This window comes from Citrus sinensis, chromosome 9 (assembly GCF_022201045.2).
Source record: "Citrus sinensis cultivar Valencia sweet orange chromosome 9, DVS_A1.0, whole genome shotgun sequence".
Lineage (NCBI taxonomy): Eukaryota > Viridiplantae > Streptophyta > Magnoliopsida > Sapindales > Rutaceae > Citrus > Citrus sinensis.
Window position 1 is genome coordinate 7,413,020 of NC_068564.1, and position 24,334 is coordinate 7,437,353.

A 24,334-nucleotide genomic window follows, 5' to 3' on the forward strand; every position below is an offset into this window, starting at 1 on the left:
GTCTTAGTAGTCATCAAAGGGATTAAGAAGTTCCAATTCTTTCTTTCATTAACCCCTTTTGTAATTGAAACAGATTACAAGTACCTCTAGGGATTACTAAGAAGAAAAGAATGAGAAATCCCATATCCACAGCTTGCAAGGTGGTCTGAGTCTCTCTCGAGATTCAAATTCGAAGTAAGACACATCAAAGGAAAATCCAACACTGTTGCAGATTTCCTTTCCAGACCAATCAACATGATCAAAAGAAAAAGCCTTCCAAAGAGGTGGGAAGAATGCAGCTCTAGTGCTCATGAGACTAGAGCACACTTTCTCAAAGATCTCAACACTTTCATTGCGTGGCTTTCTTCAAAAGTACAAAAAGAAATCTTTGAGAAAGTCATCAATTACAGGAGAGATCCAGAAGATCAAGCTCTAACATGGCGGGTATGGCAGCTCATGGTCATGCAAGAACATAGACCTGCTCACAACAAGAAATGTCAAAGAGCTTTTGATCCACATCATAATCCTGACTAGATGCACGAAATAGTCTTCAAAAAAAGTTATACATTCCGTTATGTAATTGATGAGAACTCCAACTGGGGACATTATATTATTTGTGACATAACCCCTCAGGCCAATTACATAACCTGGTATTGGCTAAACATCTATCCTGTGGCAATACTGTTCGAGCCAAATCTTATTCACACCAGTCGGAGATACGAAAAGAGAAGGTGGTTTGACTGGATGTTCGCCCCAATCTTTGAAGATATCCTGACACTCAAATTGATTAAAGGATATCACATCACTCATACTACAATAGTGATTGTGAAGCTAACGGATATCTGGGGAAGATACAAACAGCCTATAGTATATATAGTACAGTATGATCACTCCCAAGAAGACATCGACTCCATGTGGACAGGCTACTGGACTGTAAGAAAAGCTCTCGCAGAAGTATATGGGACTATTCTCATGTATATTACTCACAGTTCTATTTCCCCACAAGTCTGTAGTACTCCAGATCTTTACTACAGGGAAGAGATCAGAAACCTCAAGCTTCATCACGACGAAGAACAAGCAGCAGACATACAGCAGAGGTACAACGACTTCCTTATCAGGCATGACAGGCCAAGAGAAGTCAATTATACTCCAGATATTGATAGATGGAGGAACGACCTTGAAGAAATGGCTGGTTGGCTAGATCTTTAAGAATGACCCCAACCAGAACTTAACCCACAACCAGATAATGTAGTCGAACCAGATTGGCAGCAACTGACAGTTGACATGGAAGCAGCATCCGAAGAAAAGTGGAACCGTAGGTCAGGAATGAGTACGCCGACAAGTGGTAACTCTGGGTTGTAGCGGAAGCTTAGTGGACCCTGCAGTGGAAGCAGTGGTGATAATAATATATGTATAATAAGTGTATTTGTATATCCCTTAGAGATGAGGATAAGAGTGTAATAAGTGTGATGTGATATAAAGTAAGTAATGAGTTGTAAAGTAGATTCTTTAGTGATAAGGATCAATAATGAAAATAGTGTGTAATAATGGATCCCTTGAGCCTATAAAAGGGAACATTTGGTTTATGTCTAGGAATCGAGTCTTGGAGTGCAATCTTGTATTTGTAAATCTCTCATTCTTCTTAATAGAAGTAACCTTCAATTGTTGGTTATAATAAAATAAGTGTTTTTTTTTTTGGACAGGTAACTCAGTATCCAACAACTTTTTGATGTGGAGGATCCGAAGTATTTCGGCAACCACATAGCATAATATTGTTGCACACCCAGGGGTTTCCTTTTGGGAAATTTGGCTCTGATACCAATTTAATTATAACCAACAATCGAAGGTTACTTCTATTAAAAGGAATCAGAGATTTACAAATACAAGATTGCACTCCAAGACTCGATGCATAGACATAAACCAAGGGTTCCCTTTTATAGGCTCAAGGGATCCACTATTACACATTATTTGTATTATTGATCCTTATCACTAAGGAATCTACTTTACAACTCATTACTTACTTTATATCACATCACACTTATTACACTCTTATCCTCATCTCTGAGGGATATACAAATACGCTTATTATACATATATTATTATCACCACTGCTTCTACTGCAGGGTCCGCTAAGCTTCCGCTACAACCCAAAGTTACCACTTGTCAGCGTACTCATTCTTGACCTACGATTCCACCTTTCTTTGGATGCTGCTTCCATGTCAACTGCCAGTTGCTGCCAATCCGGTTCGACTACATTATCTGATTATGGGTTAAGTTCTTGTTGGTGTCATTCTTGAAGGTCTAGCAAATCAGCCATTTCTTCACACTCGTTCCTCCATCTGTCAATATCTGGAGTATCCAGATAATTGACTTCTATTGGCCTGCCATGCCTGATAAAGTAGTCGTTGTACCTTTGTTGTATGTCTGCTGCTTGTTCTTCGTCGTTATGAAGTTTGAGGTTTCTGATCTCTTCCCTGTAGTAAAGATCTAGAGTACTACAGACTTGTGGGGAAATAGGACTGTGCGTAATATACATGGGAATAGTCCCATATACTTCTGCGAGAGCTTTTCTTGCAGTCCAGCAGCCTGTCCATATGGAGTCGATGTCTTCTTGGGAGTGGTCATGTTGTACTACCTGTACCATAGGCTATTTGTATCTTCCCCAGATATCTGTTAGCTTCACAATCACTATTGTAGTATAAGTGATGTGATATCCATTAATCAATTTGAATGTGAAGATATCTTCAAAGATTGGGGCAAACATCCGGTCAAACCACCTTCCCTTTTCGTATCTCCGACTGGTGTGAATAAGATTTGGCTCGAACAGTATTGCCACAGGGTAGATGTTCAGCCAATACCAGTAGGTTATGTAATAAGCCTGAGGGGTTATGTGACAAATAACATAATGTCCCCAATTGGAGTTCTCATCTATTACATAATGGAATGTACAACCTATTTTGAAAATTGTTTCATGCATCTAGTGAGGATTATGATGTGGATTAAAAGCTCTTTGACATTTCTTGTTGTGAGCAAGTCTATGTTCTTGCATGGCCATGAGCTGCCATACCCGCCATGTTAGAGCTTGATCTTCTGGATCTCTCCTGTGATTGATAACTTTCTCAAAGATTTCTTCTTGTACTTCCTAAGGAAGCCACGCAATGAAACTGTTGAGATTTTTGAGAAAGTGTGCTCTAGTCTCATGAGCACTAAAGCTGCCTTTTTCCCACCTCTTTGGAAGGCTTCTTCTTTTGATCATGTTGATTGGTCTGGAAAGGAAATCCGCAACAGTGTTGGATTCTCCTTTGATGTGTCTTACTTCGAATTTGAATCTCAAGAGAGACTCAGACCACCTTGCAAGTTGTGGATCTGGGATTTCTCCTTCTTTTCTCCTTAGTAATCCTTGGAGGTACTTGTAATCTGTTTCAATTACAAAGGGGGTTAATGAAAGAAAGAATTAGAATTTCTTAATCCCTTTGACGACTGCTAAGACCTCTTTCTTTGATAAAGGGCAGTGACTCTGAGCATCATTGAACTGGCCAGATTTATAGCCACATACTTTCCTATTTCCCTCGGATTCTTCTATCAGCAGTGCTCCCCAATAATAGTCACTAGCATTTGTCTGCAAGATGAGTTGTCCATTGTCAGGTATCTTTAATGGTGGAAGTGACTGGCACTTTTCCTTTAAGTCTATCACGGCTTTTGTCGCTTCTTCCGACCACTATGGGGCACATTTCTTTAAGTGCTTGGATATCTAACTCGTCATCTTTGACAGGTTCTGCACATGGTCTATTGCATAGTTGATTATCCCGAGAAATTGCTGGATCTGCTTTCTTGTTGACGGCCGGTCTGGGAATTGGGATATTTTCTCAGCCATGTGTGGCTGAAGAATGATGTATCCCTGTTTGATGTGTAGTCCCAAAAAATCCTACCTCATTAAAACCTATCTTCATTTTTTATTCTGACAGAGCTAACCCATGCTTATAGGTTAGGGCTTTGAATTGAGATAGATATTTAACATGTTTTTTTTCACTGTTGTTGAAGATAAGGGCATCGTCAATATAGATAAGGCAGAATCCTGAGATGGATTTATACACCTCATCCATTCTATTCTAGAATTCTGACGGTGCATTCTTTAGACCGAAAGGCATCACGTTCCATTCATAATGCCCATGGGGGACCACAAATGTTGTTTTATGTCTGTCTTCTTCCTTGATTCCAATCTGCCAAAAGCCTGACTTCATGTCAAACTTTGAAAATACCTTTGCTCCAGCTATGCGCTTTAAAAGGTGTTTCCTCCGTGGAATGGGGTACCTTATGTCTTGCAAGCAATCATTCAGCTTCTTGTAGTCTATCACCAATCGTTTTTTCCCACTCATTTGTTCTGAATGCTTGCTGACATAAAATGATGGGCTGGCCCAATGAGACTTAAAGGGCCTAATCAGCTTCAGATCCATAAGCCCTAAACATACAACAATCCTAGTCTTTTCAAGAGGGCGCCACACCTTACAGAATTCACTCTGTAGTGTTTTAGAATGGAAATTTTTTTTTTTTGGACAGGTAGCTATCCAACAACTTTCTGATGTGGAGGATCCGAAGTATTTCGGCAACCACAGAGCATAATATTGTTGCACACCCAGGGGTTTCCTTTTGGGAAATTTGGCTCTGATACCAATTTAATTATAACCAACAATCGAAGATTACTTCTATTAAGAGGAATGAGAGATTTACAAATACAAGATTGCACTCCAAGACTCGATGCCTAGACATAAACCAAAGGGTTCCCTTTTATAAGCTCAAAGGATCCACTATTACACATTATTTGCATTATTGATCCTTATCACTAAGGAATCTACTTTACAACTCATTACCTATTTTATATCACATCACACTTATTACACTCTTATCATCATCTCTGGGGGATATACGAATACGCTTATTATACATATATTATTATTATTATTATTATTATTATTATTATTATTATTATATATATATATATATATATATATTATTTTATTTTTTAAAATTAAAAAATTTTAACCGGGCACTGATCCGGGTTCTGGGTTTTTATGGTTATGCCCGAATCCGTGTCCAAAATTATCCGGGTATTGATTTTCAAAATCCGGGACCGGTTTCTTCATTAATATGGGCCGAGTAAAACCCGGACCGTATGAGCCGAATCCGGTCCATATCCGGGCCGAGCGGGTTTTTTTGCAACCTCTACTGTCCTTTCTCAGAAAGGCTAAACAATTAATTATTTGAGTGAGAAGTTGAATGAAGCACAATAGAAGTGATCTATGTATGACCATGAATTTTTGTAGTCTGTAAAATATTGAAGTCATTTGAGCATTACTTTATTCAAAAGGAGTTCGTGCTTTACACTAACCATCAAGCATTAAAGTACTTTAACAGCCAAAAAAATATGAGCCAGATGCATGCGAGATGGATGAGCTATAAGTATAAGTTTCTTTTTGTTTTGAAACACAAATCTAAGTAGCAGAATAAAGTTGTGAATGCTCTAAGTAGGCGAGCAACTTTACTAGCAACACTCGTCAATGAAGTTACTGTTTCGCATATTTGGGATTGGTACATCAATCATTAAAATATGAAAGACTTTTCTCATTCAAGATGGATATTTGTTTAATGATAAAGAATTGTGTGTGCCTTGTAGTTCTTTGAGGGAGCACATTATCCATGAGCTGCATAAAGTGCTTGTCGAAAAGTGATATTATTGGTTGCAATTGAATAAACATGTTCACAGGATTGTGCAGAGGTGTCAGATTTGTCAAGAAGGCAAGGGACAATTGCAGAATAGGAGATTAAACACACATTACATGTTTCAGAGAATATTTGGTTAGATTTATCCATGAACTTTATGTTGAGGTTGCCTTGTACAAGAATTGGTTGAGACTCTATACTAGTTATTGTTGACAGATTGTCAAAGATAACGCATTTTATTAATTGCAAGAAGACTAAAGATGCTTTTTTTGTGGCACATATTTTCTTTCAAAAAGTGATGCATTTGCATGGTATTCCAAAGACTATTACTTCTGACATGGATGCAAAGTTCATTAGCAAGTCTTAGCTTTATCTGTGAGATATGTTCGGGACATAGTTGTAGTTTAGTAGTGCTTCCCATCCCCACAGAGATGTACAAACAAAAGTGGTCAATCAAACTTTGGCTAATATGTTGTGCTATGTTTATGGCGATAAACAACAAAACTGGGAAATCGTGTTGCCTTAAGTTGAGTTTTCTTACAATAGCACGACGAATGATCTGCTAGCAAGGCTGCTTTTGAGGTTGTCTACACTTGTTCCCCAAGTCATGTCTATGATCTAACTACTATACCAACAGTAGCTAGAGGTAGTAAAGCAGTGGATAATGTGACAGAAAAGACTCTGCAGATTCATGTTGATGTGTGAGGTCATTTAAAGACTGTCAATGTTGAGTACAAGGCTGATGCAGACAAGCACAAACGCAAGAAAGTGTTTTAGGAAGGTGATTTGGTGATGGCACATCTGTAACATACTCATTTTCCTGGCATTTGCACGAAATTAGAGAAGTGGAAGTATAGTCCATTTTGTGTGGCTAAAAAGATTAACGATAATCTTATATGCTCTAGCTGCCATACAATTAGAATATCTCCCACACTTTTGACATGGCTGATTTGTTTGTATATCATCCAAATGATGAGTAGTTGTACTAGCCTAACTCGAGGATGAGTTCTTTTCCAAGTGAGGGGGATTGATGTAAGATGGTTGTGTAGGGTAAGCAAGGTACTTTTCGAAGGTCATAACTTGGAATACAAGTATTCATTGTAGGTATATAATATACCCTTTCGAAACTTACGATAAGACAAATCAAACCAAAACTGCACATGTTATTTTGCCCTAGTTATTTCACAGTTTTAAGTTATTTTTCCTATTACTTTTAGGATTTTCATTTTATATTTAAATATCGAATTTGGACACAATTTTTTTTTGTTCTCCTTATTTGGATTATTAGAATTTTATTATAAAATAATATTTTAGATTTGGTTATTTTAGTAAATTTGTGATATTAAGGTTTAGTATAAAAAAAGGGCACAAAACCATAGTTTTGTTCATTTAGAATTTTTTAATAAAATTTTCATAATTCAAAAACCTAATTTCTCTTATCTATTAATCTTTTATTTTTCTGCATTATCATTAAAAGAAGCACATGATAACCTAATACTAACTTTAGAGCGAACGTACCTCCGGAGTACCTACGAAGACCTGGAATAAGAGTCATTATTTACAATGCCACGTGTCATGATAAAAAATTACACGTGGCATAATAGTTTACACTAGCAAAGAGCATTAAATACAACTGAAATACCTTGACAAAATTCTCCCTACCCTTAGAGTTCTCATACATTCTACTAAATATTTTACTTGGACATTGGATTCTCGCATGTCCAAAATAATAATGTATCTTCAATAAGTATAAGAGTAACAAAATTTTCATGACGTTGCCCTTAACAGTAAACTATACTAGGGTTATGGTAGTAATAAAAAAATTATCATAATAAGATGGACGAGGCCACAAATATTCATAATATACCCATAATAAATATCATTAATTTTTATAAGTTGTTTTTCTCACTACTTTCTATTAAATCTTCTTTATCAATTAAAACTTATCTCTGCAATAGTCTTATTAACAAATCCTCCATTGTTGCAATTGCAGTGGCTTACTCTTTTTTTTTTTTTTATCATATCAACTTCAAGCAGAAATAATAAGTCTTTTATTTATATTAATTACTACCAATATAATTAAGTTGGTGATCTTTTGATATTTGTTTTGTGATCTTTTCATTTCTAGTGGAAACTAGGGATGGCAATGGAGTGGGGTGGGGTGGGGGTGAGGAGGCCTACCACATTCCCCACCCCATTAAAAATTTTGTCTCCATTCCTCACCCCATTCCCCAATAAATTTAGTGGGGTGGACATTGTGAATCCCCACGTGGGGAATGATTTCCTCATCCCCACCCCGTTCCCCATTTATTTATTTTATAGTAGACATAAATACATGATTTCAATAAATTAAAAACTAAAGGCTTAAATAAAATTATTACCATATTATAAAATATTTAAATTATTTTAAAAAATCTCCAAATGTTTGAAATAATATCTTAAAATGATATCAAAATTGAAAAATGTTTGAAGAGAGCAGTATCTTAAGACAAAAGAGAAAACATAACAATGTTTTAGGTTGAATAAAAATTATATTGTAGGGTTTTCTTTTAGTTATATCCCATTTATGTCAAGTAAAAATAAAAAGAAAATTTATTAACATACATTGTAACTGATACTGAAGAGAAAACAATATCAGTTAAAAAGAAAATCATTACCATATTATAAAGTATTTAAATTATTTTAAAAAAATCTCCAAATGTTTGAAATAATATCTTGAAATGATATCAAAATTGAAAAATGTTTGAAGAGAGCAGTATCTTAAGACAGAAGAGAACACATAACAATGTTTTAGATTGAATAAAAATTATATTGTAAGGTTTTCTTTTAGTTATAGCTCATTTATGTCAAGTAAAAATAAAAAAAAAAAATTATTAACATACATTGTAACTGATGAAACAAAAATTATTAAATAAAAATTAAAAAATATTTATATATAATGGGGATTGGGGTGGGGATGGGGTAGAGAGTACAAAACCAAACTTCACCCCATTAAGAATTTTGGGATTATTTTTCCCTCATTCCCCATGGCATTCCCCAAAAAGTATTCAAAATTCACCTAATTTGGGGTGGAATTCTATGGGGCCCCAAACCCATGGAGAATTTTGCCATCTCTAGTAGAAACTCATTTACTAAAGTTTCATCGAGATCATATACATATAAGATTAAGCCAAATTTTAAAAGGCCTTTTTTTTATAAGAAAATTTTAAAGAGATTTTACTCCAACGGAAGCTTCAAAATATAAGAATCACAAAGGACTGGAAGACATCTGGGGAGAGGAGAGAGAGAGAAAAGAGAAAAAATGGTGGAAAAAAAACTTTTGGGAGAGAAACGAACATAATATTTGGCAAAAATAAAAATTTAATTAAGAAAATCTTGTAATAAATTTTTTTATTGAGAAATGAATGCAGAGTGTATTTTAGTTGGTTCAAATATCATCATCCTAATATGTGTTCAAAGCCCAAGATTGTGCAAATAGCCTCACTATATATATATATATATATATATATATATATATATCCCCGCCTGTAAATTAATTAGATAAAAAAATTTTAAGCAATATATTTCTCTACATTCTAATGAATTGTAAAGTGTTAAACCTTGAAATTTATGTCTTTTTATTAATATTATTATTACTTTTTATTAATTATTTATTAAAAAAATAATTCTCGCTCCACCCACATAAACTGGTGGAATCACAATTCACAAACCTCTTGTACTACCACTGAGTGATTTTACCAATTAATAGCCCACTAGATTTTAAATGAATTGCAAAGTTTTAAACCTTAAAAGTTATCTCATTTTACATGTATGATTCTGGCAAGTAAAGGAATAAATTAGTATGTGCATTCGTCTAACTGATGATGTACATGATTATCTCTTCATTATTGCTATAACTTAACCATATATAAAACTATCGCTGAATCATATAAACAAATCTATCAGTTTGAAGGAGTCGTACCTTTCTTGTAATGCTCCCACCAATCACCAATTGTCTATGATGATTCGACGGAGCTCAAGGTGTCTGCGATGATTCTGCTATCAATTGGCTGGAGCAAAAAGAAATGAGGGCCCTTGTAGAATGTAGATGTGCTGAAATGGGATTGTTTTGCGTTGAAGAAGGACAAATTAATCACTATGAACTTTAATATAACAAAAAGAATTGGTAATTAGAGTATTATAGTGTGCTGTGTATACAATATTCTTTCCCCGCAAGAGGTTAATCAAAAAGAAAAAAGTAGACCAGCTAAAGACTAAAGCATATATTCTTTCCCCTAATTATGATAATGTAATATTCATAGTCCTCGAACCAAGCAACCAAACTAGAAACTTGCAATTGATGATAACCCTCGTTAAAGGATTATTCATTTTTTCATAAACAAGAAATACATAATTGATTCCTTGGCTATCGGATCATATGCTATATGGCAAAAAGCCACTCACGCTTTTAAGGTTTACTTAAATGATTACGTAGACCCTTTTGGTTTCATAAATAATCACATAAATCCCTTTTCGACGATAATATTCTTTGATTATAACAATACAAATAAATATAAATATAGTAATAAGATAAAAATAATAAATAAATAGCATATGATACAAATAAAATATTACAACAACTATATTTAATAAAATAACATATATAATGAAAATTATTTTTAATATTAAGCTATTATTAGTCTATCCCAATGGTTTTTTATTAATACTAAATTCTATTAAACTAAAGATTTACTTTAAGATTTATACGATGTAGATGTAATTAAAAAAAATAGTAAGAAAAATAATATAAATTTTATAAATTAATGTGAGGGTTGGGTAAAATCATTTTAATATTATTATTCAAAATAATTTATAAATTTTAACTTATTTTATATGTAATATTATTTCAGTTCCACTTTATATTTATTATAAAAAATTTATTCAAAATCAATTATTGGTTTGTTGTAATTAAAAGATATAATTATTTTAATATTAAACAAAACGGGTCTATATGATTATTTATGAAACTAAAAGGATCTATATAACCATTTAAATATATCTTGAGAATGTAGGTGGCTTTTTCCTATGTTATATCTTATATCTCATCTAACTGGAAATGAATCCTCATCCTTATTATAAAGTTCTTTTTTTTTTGTTTAAATTATAATCTTGATATAGCACTATTTCTTATTATTATTTTTTATTAAAAGCCATTACATGCTTAATCATGGGTACAAACAGCGAAAGAAAAACCAATACAGTGTTCCTAACAACGTGTCTGAATCATAAAATTGTCATTATCATCACAAAACGGGTCTATATGATTATTTATGCTTAATCATGGGCACAAAGCTACGTGATTGAAGGAATGCATACACTTGTGTACAAACCAGAAAAACCCCCTTCCCCAAATTAAGACCAAATCCTTCTCTAGGGGAGCCTCGGATGTTATAACAGTTTAGAGATTTCATCCGCCAGTCTCAATATATAAGCTTGCACGTTGAAAAATGCAGGCACTTGAGGAGGCGAACCACAAAACAGCATCAACTGGCGAGTAAAACAACAGCAGCAGCAAATAATGGCAGAGAACAGCAAAAATTAGAAGCAAAAAAACAGCAAATAAAACAGCAGCAAACAATATTAATAAACATACAGCAACCAGTGAGTACAAAACAGCAAAAATCAACAGTAAAAGCAGTAAAATACAGCAACAAAAGCAGCAAAAACAGCGGAAGGAAACAGCAAAAATCAGCAGCAAAAAAGGAGCAAATCAAAAGGTATCAAACAATAGTAATAAACAGCAGCTATCAGCGAGTGAAACAGCAGAAACCAGCAAAATTCAGCAGCAAAAGTAGTATTAAAAAACAAAAAAGCAAATAAGACAGTAGCAGAAAATAGCTAAAACCAGTATCAACAGCAGCACAAAACTCAAACAGCCCAGAATCAAAATAAGGCCATTACATACCTGGATATAACCATCCCACAGAGCATTCTCTGCGGTTACAATTCTCTTTTCTGAATCCTAACCAAAGCCGCTGAAATTTGGTCCAGACAACATCTCATGTACAATTCAAAATTACATCTTTAAGGTCTTTATGCAAGATTCAATATGTGGTTTCGCTTTTATACTGTGTCCCGGTATTCAACCTAGGTTTACTGCACCCAAATTACACATAATTTTCTCATAAAACAGGACCCAACTTATGGTTTCAACTGGACACAATTATGCTTGATTCTTAGCAGGTATCTAATGGTTTCAACATGTACGGGTATAATTTTCAAGCTCACAGGCATTTAAAGAAACAAAAAAGGAAATCTCCTTCAAGCTTATAGAAATCATGATAGAAATCCGCATATAGTCTAGAGCAAATTGCCTTCAAATAAAATCACATATGGCTTGCAGATGTCGGCTTTACAATCCAGCAAATATAAATTGTTAATTGGCTAGCCAAACAAGAGTAACATAAATTGGTTAACTGACTGATAGTTATCTAACTGAGTCAAAAAGACAAAAATATCTCATAAACTTTAGATGTGTATAGTTCCTGCATCTGCATCGGTACAAATACTACTTCTTCAATAGCCAATCTATAAATATAACACGTACTAAGCAGTAAAATTTCTTGATCTTGATGGATGCCAGCTTTTCTAGAAGATCTTCAACTTTATATGGATGTATGCACTTAGAAAGTTTCTTTAAATTCAAATAACAAATAAAGATTGGCAGAACGTTCAAGAACTGGGGAACATTATTTAAAGAGAATATTGACTCACATTACTTCGTCATCGAAAAATAAGAAAGCATTTCATGAAACTAAACATATCCTGCTTTAAACTCATTTACAAAAATGGAAAACTTTCACCTTCCTTCAAATGCAGCATACATCCTTCCTTTGCTGTCAACTTATGTCACCGTAACCTTTAAATTTATTGTCTAAACACTTGCCGACACATGCATAAACACTAGTTGATGCATGCGAAAACACTACTAGGATCTAAAGGAAACAGAGAAAATTGAGGATTCTTTACTGATTTGGGAGTGTTCAATAAATAAACTAATAATACATTCAGTGAGAGTAAATGATGGCACATCCACTAGCGATAAGAACTTGATACATGTAGCACATCCCAACACCAACCTATTCCTATTAACTGCAAAAACCAAGATGAAAGTACCTGATATTTCACCAAATCATTTGATAAATGACTTTTCACTTCAGTTGTCATTAGGAAAGCTGTTTATTAAAGAGCATCCAAAGGAAAGCACAACCTCATAGATAAGAGCAGCGCAAAAAAGGTAATTTTCAACAATAAAAGCCCAAGTGTTCACAATATGGGGACAAAGAATACCATTTCTTTGTAAACTCAAATGCATAAACCAATAAAAAAGTAATCTTCAAAACACGGCAGAGTCAACTCAGGAGATAACATGCAGTGTTTCTTAGCTGGAGGTGGAGTTATTGGCGGCGGCGGCAGAACAAAGCTGAGCTTGGCCTTGTTGCCGCGAATACTCTTGGCGGCTTCAGCATAATCTCTTGCGGCTTCTTCGGTGGTGTTGAAAGTGCCGAGGAAAAAGCGGACGCCCCTGTAAGGGCCTCAAATTTCAGCTTCCCATTTCCCCCATGGCATCCGCTTTATTCCTCTATACACGCTCTTGCAAACTCGTTAGGTCCTCTTCTCCTTCCCCTCATCATGAGCAGCTCTATTGCTTGAATCTTCAGCCTTCGCCGGTGATGAAAGCTGCCGCAAGCTCAGGACAACAATTTTGAGAGATTTTGTTGAAATCGATCAAGTGAAAATTAAATTACGGTGGTAGAATCTCAAAGAAACGGTGAAAAATTAATTCTTGCCACGAGACTTGGTCCAATTTGACAGCCCTTGAACTCATAATTAATTTAAGACATTGAAAATAAAACAATGCTGGCGGAGAACAACAAAACTCAACTCAAATCATGAACTCATAATTAAAAACATAATAAGACATTGAAAATAAATAAGCAAAAGACCAGTAACAATGTAACGGAGTTGATTTGTGATGAACTTTTGCAGCCAAGCGGAGGAAAGCAAGGGCGGAAATGGGAACCATCTCCTCTCCCGCCTCCTCTACCCCCAACAGTTTAGCGATTTCATCCGCTGCCCTCAACATACATCCTTGCACACTGAAAAGTAGGCACTTGAGGAGGAGAACAACAAAACAGATTCTTCTGAAGTTGAAAAATAAATAAATAAATAAATATATAATAATGATTAATTTGATTAAGGGTGCTTTTGGGATTGAGGTTGGGCAGCTGTAGCTTAAAAGTTACGGTATTAAAGTGTTTGGTAAACACTAACTGTTGTAGTTTTTAAGCTACGTTGATATGATTTTTCACTTGTATAATATAAAATTTATTATATCTTTAATAATTTTATCAAAATTTATATTTATTATATATTATTAACTTTTGTTTATAATTACAATTTTTTTTTCACAGCAGCTGTAGCTTAAAAGCTATAGCACCTCAATCCCAAACGCACCCTAATACGAAGAAATCATTAAATTTTAATCAAAAAGAAGTTGCGCACCATTTTTTTGCTCACTATTAAGAGTCGAGAGTCTCTCTCTGTATCAGCTGATCTTGTTCTATCACTCATAATCATTTATTTATAGAGTAGGTGGAGCTGAAATGGCGCCGGTTCAAAATTCACATTGCCCTCCAAGGTCCAATCTTCTTTAATATTCTCGTATCAACTTTAATTTATCATTTTAATTAGATAAAAATGAAGAATTGAATGGTAATATGATAATGTGATAGTGTCGATCGACTTCACATAAAAAACTTTTTATTGTACAGAATTTTTATACTAAAATACATACGAGTTCTACGTTCTATTATAATAAGTATTCTTCAAATTAGTCATTTTATATTGAGAAAGAGAACATGAATTTCCTTCTTCAAGTGTCTTATAAAAAATTTAAAAAAACCTCAAGAAACATGCGATTCATATCATAAAAGGTCACCATTCAAAAGGAAGCCTATCCGTTTCCTTTTTTTTGGGGAAAATGTAAGTCATCAATCACAAAGCACAAAATACAGGCACCACCATTCCATTACACAACACATCAATATTCTTTGAAAAAAAAAATATGCAAATTATGTAGAGCTAAGCAACGCAATCAATGCAAATTATATTACTGACTACCGAAGGAGGAGAAAGAACATACTGTAAATTACATAAATTGTGCATCATGAGAATTTCAGAAATTCTACAAACATTATTGGTATTATATTTAAGGTTATCAGTCATGACAACACATGCACATATATATTTAAGGTTATCAATCATGGTCATACAGGCACGCATATATACATCACTCGATGTACTTATCATAAGTAATGAATATACAATACTTGCAATTTTAAACACAACATTAAAACGGTTGAACCTCTGTTCCGAAACAACATTACAGTAATAATTTCATTGTCTCTATAGCTTCGCTGAACCTCTCCGAAGAAAGCTGCAATATTTGGGGAAAAAGAAAAGAAAAGAAGAGAAAATAGAGGATAAATTGTTAGATGCTTCAGCGCGAGTTAAAATATTAACAAAAATTGAAATTTCAGAAGCTCTTCTTTTATGCGAATAAGGTTCCATATAACTGGCTAATTAAGAAAATCCCATTATAACTTCCGTTCTTAAAATTCCTGAACCGTTTGGATTTAGAAACAGATAACCCCAAGAACGGTTTGGTTTCCAAATAATATGCTTGAGTAATTGAGTTTGTATTAACAAACTAATCATTTATTAGAAGAAAAGAAATTAGTACAAATTTGAACTAACTAACTAAACATTCAACAAGTTTCTATTTGGTAAACATAACAAAACATTAAACTATAAACGGTATAGGTAGATGAGAAATTCAAAAGTAAAAACTTGAATGAAAAGAGGGAAAAAAAAGGAGAGATTAATCCATACCTAAATATCACTTGATTTAATTATCTCGTCATCAAGCTTAATGTGAGCGACATGGGTAATCTTGTGCCAATCTTCACCTGTTAGCGGTTTGCATCTATCACTCAGTGCAGGACAGCCTCTAATCCTCAATGTTTTCAGGTGAAGCATATCCTCCGGCAACGATGACAATTTTGGACAATTCCCGATGACAAGACCCTCAAGTGCTTCCAAATTTCTCAGTGACTCTGGTAGTGCCATGAAGTTGGGACAATTTGCAATAAATAGGTGTTGTAAAGTTCCAGTAGAACCTTGAAGAAGCCATTGTGGCAATTCCAATAACGGTGTTACTTCCCCAATCAAAAGCTTCCGAAGGTGAGGCCTTGTGGTATTGCGAGCTTGATGACTTCCTTCCCCTTCCAATTGCATGCTCAAATTAAGACTAAGGCTTTCACACTGAACAAACATTAGAGTCTCCAATGAGCTGAGGTATTTCATAGCAGGCGGCAATGAGATTAGACGGGGACAACCAGCAATTAATAATGATCGAAGGACCCTTAGTTGATCTATATCGTCGAACAAATATTCCAAATTCCTGCAATGAGATATTATCAAACAACGAAGAGAAACCAAGCACCCTATTCCACTGTCCTGCAAAGACTTCTGCTTTGTGGTTACCTCAAACACTCTGAGACTAACAAGGTACCTTATATCTTTAGGCAACTCTTCTAGCTCCAGACATTCTTCAAGATTCAGTGTTTGTAAACTTTGCAGCTTGCAAATGGCATTTGGAAGTTTCTTGATTTTATAATTTCTTGATAGGTCAAGATATCTCATATGCTTCAAATTACCTATCTCTCTTGGCAAAGCCTCAATAGCAGAGCCACTTAAATTTAGCACTCTCAAGAACTGTGACTTTGAGATGCATGATCTAACAAATGATTGGCTTACCTTCTCATCATTAATTGAAAAGAAAATGGTTCTCACACGACCTAAATCAGATAAAAACCTTGAAAAATCTTTTCTTGATGCATTAGCACCCACAAATGACAAATGGCGGACTCTTTTGGGAATAGATTGACAGTCAGAGTTCACTATTAGGAATTCACCTTTGGCCACTAGCTGTGCAAGATCATGGATGAGGTCGTGCATTTTGAAAGTGAACATCTCAAATCCTCGTACCAAATCGTGGAAGAAAGATCTTGAACATAGTTGCTTCAAGGACCGCATGCCAATGTCATCTAGTTCATCATTTTCATTAAGTGGATGGAGAAGTCCTTGAGCCATCCAAAATTGAACCAAATAAACACTTGAAAATTGATAATCCTTTGGAAAGATACAACAATAAGCAACACATTGTTTCAGGCGAGGCGGTAGTTGATCATAACTGAACCTCAGAACAGGTAAAATGTCATTTGCCTTTTGTTCTAACTTCCATATCTCATTATCCCTCACATATTCCCAATCGTGTTCATCCGTTGAGCAATATAATAGACTTCCTAGTGTTCTGACTGCCAGCGGAATTCCTCCACATTTTTTCACAATTTCTTCCCCGATTTTTACAAGGTTTGGATGTTTATCTCGCTCTTCTTTAAATGCACATTTCATAAACAAAGACAAGCAATCCTCGAATGGTAGACCTTGTAAGTTGTAGCCAGTAGTGCCTCCCCTCGTGCCCATGATTGAAGCAACCTTATTGCTACGTGTGGTTACCAGAATTTTGCTTCCCTTTGCACCCCCCGACAATAAGCTTTTCAATTTATCCCATACTTTGGGATCTTCGTTCCATACATCATCCATAACAAGTAAATATCTCTTACCAGTCAAACAAACTCGCAAGATTCGTTGCAATTGCTCTATATCCAAGTCACCGTGGTTTTGACCAGTTATCGACTTGATAATCTTTGTCATAATTTGTCTCTCACCAAAATCTTCAGAAACACATATCCAGATTTTCAACTCAAAATGCTCTTCTACCCTTTGGTCATTGAACACCAACTGTGCAAGAGCAGTTTTGCCCAGACCTCCAATTCCCACAATAGGAATAACAGACACAGTTTCACTTTCGCCAGAACTTGCTTGCATTAGAGCTTCAATAACTTTTTCTCTATCTTTATCTCTTCCAATAATATCTGATGGACTCACAAACGAGTGAGTAGATTCCCTCTCTTCATGCACAATTCGCCAACTACGATCATCAAGTCGTGCAGTGAGATCAAACTTATGCATCATGTTTGCAATCTCATCAAACCTCTCTCTGACTTTCTTGATTTGTTGACACATTCTAAAACGAAAAGCTACTGGATTTGAGCTTCCAAAAAAGTTACGTAACTTTCTTCCGATGCTTCTTTGCTTCATGACTTGCCTTCGCAGATCTTCCACCTCGAATTCATCCAAGACACCTTCTGCATCATCACAAGCATCCTTAAGCTTTTCCAGCCAATCTCTTAACTGGTGGCTATGGACTTGCTTTTCCTCAGCATCTAAAACCACACTTTTGACAGTGGTTAAGGTCTCCTTTAGCTTTTCTGCGTCATTTTTGACACAGTAGAGTGCTAAAAGTTCTTGGAAAGCACGGGATCCTAATTTTTCCGTAAGTTTTTCAAGCGGCAAAAATGATTCCACCATTGTTCCTAAAACTGAAAAGACACAGTCACGAAATATTATTTGGTTGCATCTTTTACCATTTATAGTATTCTATAAATTCAACCAAATTTTAAACACAAACGGGTGGTAATAGACACAATGGTTTGAGTCCCAAGAGGGGACACAACAATTCCTCCTCCTATTGAATACAATTAGGTGGAGGTAGATATTCCCACTGGATGAAGTAGGAAAAATTCTTGAGTGTTATCTCCTAAAGCACTGTTTTTTTTTAATTCATTAATCTTTATCATGTATATGTTTCAATCAATCATGATAATGTGTATACACATATGAAAAATGGAAGATTTCATATGTGTATACACATTATTGACAAATTTCAAAACTTGACACAAGATTTCTATGTTCATCCACTGTATCTTTAAATAAAAAAAATTCCTTTGGAAGTAAGTTAATTATGTCACGTGTTGTTAGCTGTCGTTCAGTCTACCAATACACCTATAAAAATTTGTTGTATTTGGAAATTGGCAATTACGACCCATCAATTTAAAAGTATTCAACTAGGCTAGTTCATTAACAATGATTGACAAAAGAGACTGGTGGCTAGCCTTGGGCCTCAAAGGGTCCGGCCCAGGCCCAGCGGGCTTAGCCCCAGTCCTTTACATGAGGGTTTCTTTAAGAAAAAAAGTCCGGGACATGTTAAGTCCTCTATTTTTTTAATACAAAATATAAAAAAATAATTAAAAAAAGAAAGCTTAAATCCCTAATTCAATCAATAGTAATTGAAAAAATTTAAAATTGTGACACTAAACTCTCTCTTATATCTTAATTAACTAAGAGAATGTTTAAATTAGAGAATTTAATACTAAGAAATTAAATATATATGTAAACTTTTATTTGCTTTATTTTTTATTTATTATTTTATTTTAAATAGTCATTTTTAATTTATTGTTGATTATAACAACTTATTGATTATTAACTCATTACAAATTCAGTAATATTTAAAATAATAATTAAAAATGCATGGATAACATGGACTTAGGGCCGAGCTTAGAAAAATCTGGCCCATCCCCACTGGTGGCATTGTCAGGAGGGTTTGAGGATTCAAATTTTAGAAATATTTGTGCAATCCATGGTCTGTGCCAACCACTCATGCTCTACCGAATAGTAGAGCAGTGTGTTTTATGATGAGACGATAATTTTTTTAAAATATTAAATTTAACAGATCTTATCATAATAAGCTAATTTGACTATTGCTAGTCTTATTATAAGACACAGTATTACGTCAAACGGACGAGTTTGTACCTAAAATATATTTGGAATGATCTCCATACCTTATTGAATAAAATTTTTAAAATAAAATTTATTTTGAATACTCTTTTAATACTAAAATAGTCCTCATTAAACCTACTTTTCTTTCCTATCTTTACACCCATAAAATTAAATATTCATCATCCGAAACTCAAATATTACTAATTAGCTGTTGTACTTTTATCCTTTTCTTTTTTAATTTATTATTCTCATTTGATTTTTCATAAATGCACATGGGTTAGCATGTTATGTTTTTACTATGTTCTGATGACAAGACACGTGTCCTTGACAAACGAGCATTTGACATTGTTATTCAACAAGAAATGCTCTGGTGTAAGGATAAAAGGAATCGCGTGGATCACTAAAAGAAGCAGATGATGACCTAATACTAGCTCCGGAGCTAACATATCTCCGGAGTACCTATGAAGACCTGAAATAAAGCCATTATTTGCAATGCCACGTGTCATGATTGAAACATTAAACGCAGTACACTAGCAAAGAGCATTACATACAACTGAAATACCTTTAACGTAGTTCTCTACATAGAGAATTCTTATGTGTTTCACTAAAAATTTTACTTGAGCATTGGAGTATTCTCGCATCTATAAGATAACAATATATCTTTAATGGATATAAGAATAACAATTATTTCATTACGTTGTCCTTAATATTAAACTATATTGGAGTTATTGTAGTAACATAAAAATTTATTATAAGATGAGAGGTGAGGCCACAAATATTTTTAATATACCCATAATAAATATCATTAATTTTTATTAGTTGTTTCTCTAACTACTTTCTATTAAATCTTTCTTTTATCAATTAAATCTTCTCTCTGTAATAGTTTTGTTACAAATCCTCCACTGTTGCAGTTGCAGCGGCTTGCTCTTTTTTCTCCTTTCTTTATCATAAAAACTTCAAAATGAAGTACTACGTCTTTTATTTTACTTAATTACTACCTCCATAATTAAGTTGGTGATCTTTTGATATTTGTTTTGTGATCTTCTCTTTTTTCGAGATTAAAATACTTAATAGAAACCCAATTGCTAAAGTTTCATCGAGAGCATTTACGCATTTTAGCAGCGCGAGGGTAAGGGGAAGGCAAATTTTAAAAGAGACTTTCATTTTTTAATTTTTTTTTATAAGAAATTTTAAAAGAGGTTTTACTCCAATAGAAACTTCAAAATATAAGAACCACCAAGGACTAGAAGACAACTACGGAGAGAGAGAGAGGAAAAGAGAAAAAAATTGTGAAAAAAAAAACTTTAGGGAGAGAAATGGATGTAATATTTGACTAAGATATTAATTTAATTAAAGAAAATTTTGTAATTAAATTTTGGGTGGGACTGTTCAAACCCAACAAAATACTCATTAAATCTAATATTTAATAAATTTTTTTGTTACTAAAATGTCCACATAAAAAGTTACTGTAATAGACAAGACTATATAATTAAATTAAATAAAAAATTACTGCCTTTCTCCCATATTTTTCATTATTCAATGTACTGTATTCACTTTTTCTATGTCATTACACTTTTGTTAGCGGAAAGAAGTTTCAATGAATTTTTAATGCATTTGGATAAAAGCTTATTGTTGGTAAAATTCCTCTTGACTTCCACCATCTAATTTCATCTTTTCTGAATTCTTTGAATTGGACAATGCATTCTCTTGATCTCTCCTCAGTTAGTACGCTTTCTTCTATATAATAAAATGAAAAAAAAAACCCATGCAAGAACTGCTGCAATTAGTTGAAATTTTTTATTTATTCTAAATTTATATGCAATTTTAATATCAGCTGTTTATTTAAATTTATTGTTTGTTTATTAAAATTTTTTAAGGGTGTTGTTCCAAACGCATGAAATATCAAGGGGAAAAATAGCTATTAAAAAATAAAATAAAAAGTTTGAGAATTTGGAATAAAAAAGCTATGGGTAAAGCTCCAAAAATGAAGAAGAAAAGAGTGAAGAAACGGAGAAATGATGGGAAAAGAAAATGATAAGAGAAATTGTGATAATTTAACTTAATAAGGGTATTTTAGGTATTAATGGGTTTGTAAAATAAAATTGTGCATTTTAAATTTTAGAAGTGTGTTTATTTAAGTAAATAGGTTTAATGAGTTGTTTAGTGGTAGCATCACCTCAAAATATTTTATTGAGAAGTGGGTAAAACACTGAAATACCCTCACCCTAACATGTGTTCAAAGGTGTGTAAATAGCTTCAACCAAAAAAAAAAAAAATCTATTCCACTACCGATAAGTTACATTCAAAGTTTTTACGATCCCGCTCTTACTTCTAATGAAGTCTAAAGTTTTAAATCTTGAAATTTATGTCCTTTTATTAATATGATTATTAATTTTTATTAAAAAAGCCTAATTCTTTCTCCACTCACATAAATTGGTTAGCACCACAAACCTCTTGTACTACCCCTAAGTGGTTTTACCGATTAATATCCCACTAGATTTTTAATGAATTGAAAAGTTTAAATCTTAAAATTTATCTTATTCTACATGTGTAATTCTGGCAAGCAGGGGAATAAATTAGTAAGTACATTTATGAAACTAATGAGGTACATGATTATCTCTTGATTATTGTCATAATTTAACCATATATAAAAACTACAGCCGAATCATATAAACAAATCTATCAGTTTGTACTCGTCGTACCTTCCTTGTAATGCTCCCACTAGTCACCAATTGTCTATGATGATTGACGGAGCTCAAGGTGTCTGTGATGATTCTGCTATCAATTGGCTGGAGCAAAGAGAAATGAGGGCTCTTGTAGATGTGCTGAAATGGGATTTGTTTTTTGCTGAAGAAGGACAAATTAATCACTATGAACTTATATTATAAGATAAAGAATTGGTAATTAGAGTATTATAGTATGCTCTGTATACAAAATTCTTTCCTTCTAAGTGGTTAATTAAAAAGAAGAAAGTAGATCAGGCAAAGACTACCGCCTATATTCTTTCGTTTAATTATGATATTGTAATATTCGTAGTCCTAAAACTAAGCAGCCAAACTAGAAACCTGCAATTGATGATAACCTTCGTTAAAGGATTATTCATTTTTTCAGATACAAGAAATACATAATTGATTCCTTGCTTACCACATCATAGGTTATATATATCTTATCCAAGTGAGCAAGAATCATCATCCTTATTATATGACTTTTTTGTTATTGAAGGTTGTATTAATTATTAAATTATAAAGGGAACCTTCTCCTCTTGTTAAAAGCTTGTTTAATGAATAAACCAACTTCAACCTTAAAATAACCATAAAACATTACGTATCAATGCTTCATAATTTGATAATCCGACTCACTTTCAATCTTGAAAGTCATTAGAATGACTATTGTCACACATTTCCAAGGTTTACTTAAATGGTCACAAAGACCCTTTAGGTTAAATAGTCACATAAACACATTTTTACTTACTATACCCTTTGATTACAACAACACAAATAAATATAAATATAGTAATAAGATAAAAAAATAATTAATAAATATCATATGATACAAATAAAATATTACCATAAGATAATTAATAGAATAACATATGTAATGAAAATTATTTTTAATATTAAGTTATTATTATATATACTAAAATCTATTAATCCAAAAACTGACTTTAAGATTTATATTAATATAGACATAATTAAAAAAATGTAAAAAAAATATATAAATTTTATAAATTATTGTGAATGTTAGGTATAATTATTTTAATATTATTAATTTGTCAAACATATTTTATTAGTAGTAAAAGAATATGACAAATTAATAATGTTAAAATCATTTTTCTAATATTCAAGTAATTTATAAATTTTATCTTATTTTATATATCATATTATTTTTATTTTAACTTATAATTGTTATAGAAGTTTATTTAAGTCAATTATTGGCTTGTTGTAATCAAAGTGTATAAGATTACATTTGGCATGCAAGACTAAATTGGACTAAGTATTATGTTGGATTAGACAATGTTAAATTATATTTAAATAAAAAATTATTTATGAATATTTAAGAATAATAATTAAGATTAATTTAAATATAATTAATAAGAACATTAAATATACAGTAAATTACTTATGGGTAGTCATAATTGTAATAAAAAATATAAATTAATAAAACTTTTTGATTATTTAGATATTTTAGATATATATTTTATTTTATCAAAAAATTAGCAAATAATATATAAAATCAATTAATTACTAATATTATTAATTTTCATAATTATATTTTAATATTACATTGGCGATTATTAAATTTAGTACAATCAATTAATGTAACAAATTATTAAATTAAAGTACCAATTTAATTAGAATATAAAAACAAAATACATAATATATTTCAAGTAAATCATGAATAAAATAATTAATTCATTAATTAAATTTTAAGTAATAAATAAAAGATGGTGTTATATATGAAAGAAATATTACAAATGAACATTTTTTCCTCTTATTCTAATCCCATTTAAATCTATTTATAAATTGGTATTGCCAATCCCCTTTATTTAACAACTAACTTAGAATTTAGTCTCTCATAATCCAATCCAAGGAAAATTGCTAAATATAGAATAATATTTAATCTCAAAGTTAGTATAATCCCACACTTAGTCCTAACTCTCAAACATAACCCAATAAATAGTCAAAAAGAGGATATGTATAACCATTTACGAAACTAAGTGGATTTATTTGATCATTTAAGCAAACCTTCGATATGGGTGGTTTTTCCTAATGTTGAAAACATATCAAATATCATTTTTTTTTTTGGTTGAAAATATTGAAGGTTGCATTAATTATCCAATTATAAAGAGTAC

The 24,334-nt window shown here is 32.9% G+C and overlaps 2 protein-coding genes and 1 pseudogene across 2 annotated transcripts; all 3 read right to left on the reverse strand.

Moving 5' to 3' along the window:
* The window catches only part of LOC112495651 (CDP-diacylglycerol--inositol 3-phosphatidyltransferase 1-like), a 76,204-nt pseudogene that overhangs the window by 43,817 nt on the left and 8,053 nt on the right, over positions 1-24,334 (reverse strand).
* On the reverse strand, positions 15,014-16,448 carry LOC127899640 (putative disease resistance protein RGA1). Its single transcript, XM_052433100.1, has 2 exons — positions 15,631-16,448; positions 15,014-15,175 (listed from the first exon to the last, which is right to left on the reverse strand). Exon 1 carries the CDS (start codon positions 16,441-16,443, stop codon positions 15,631-15,633), a length of 813 nt encoding a protein of 270 aa, XP_052289060.1. The 5' UTR covers positions 16,444-16,448; the 3' UTR covers positions 15,014-15,175.
* LOC127899812 (putative disease resistance protein RGA3) lies at positions 16,454-18,234 on the reverse strand. The gene is made up of 2 exons (XM_052433937.1): positions 16,558-18,234; positions 16,454-16,465 (listed from the first exon to the last, which is right to left on the reverse strand). Exons 1-2 carry the CDS (start codon positions 18,232-18,234, stop codon positions 16,454-16,456), a joined length of 1,689 nt encoding a protein of 562 aa, XP_052289897.1.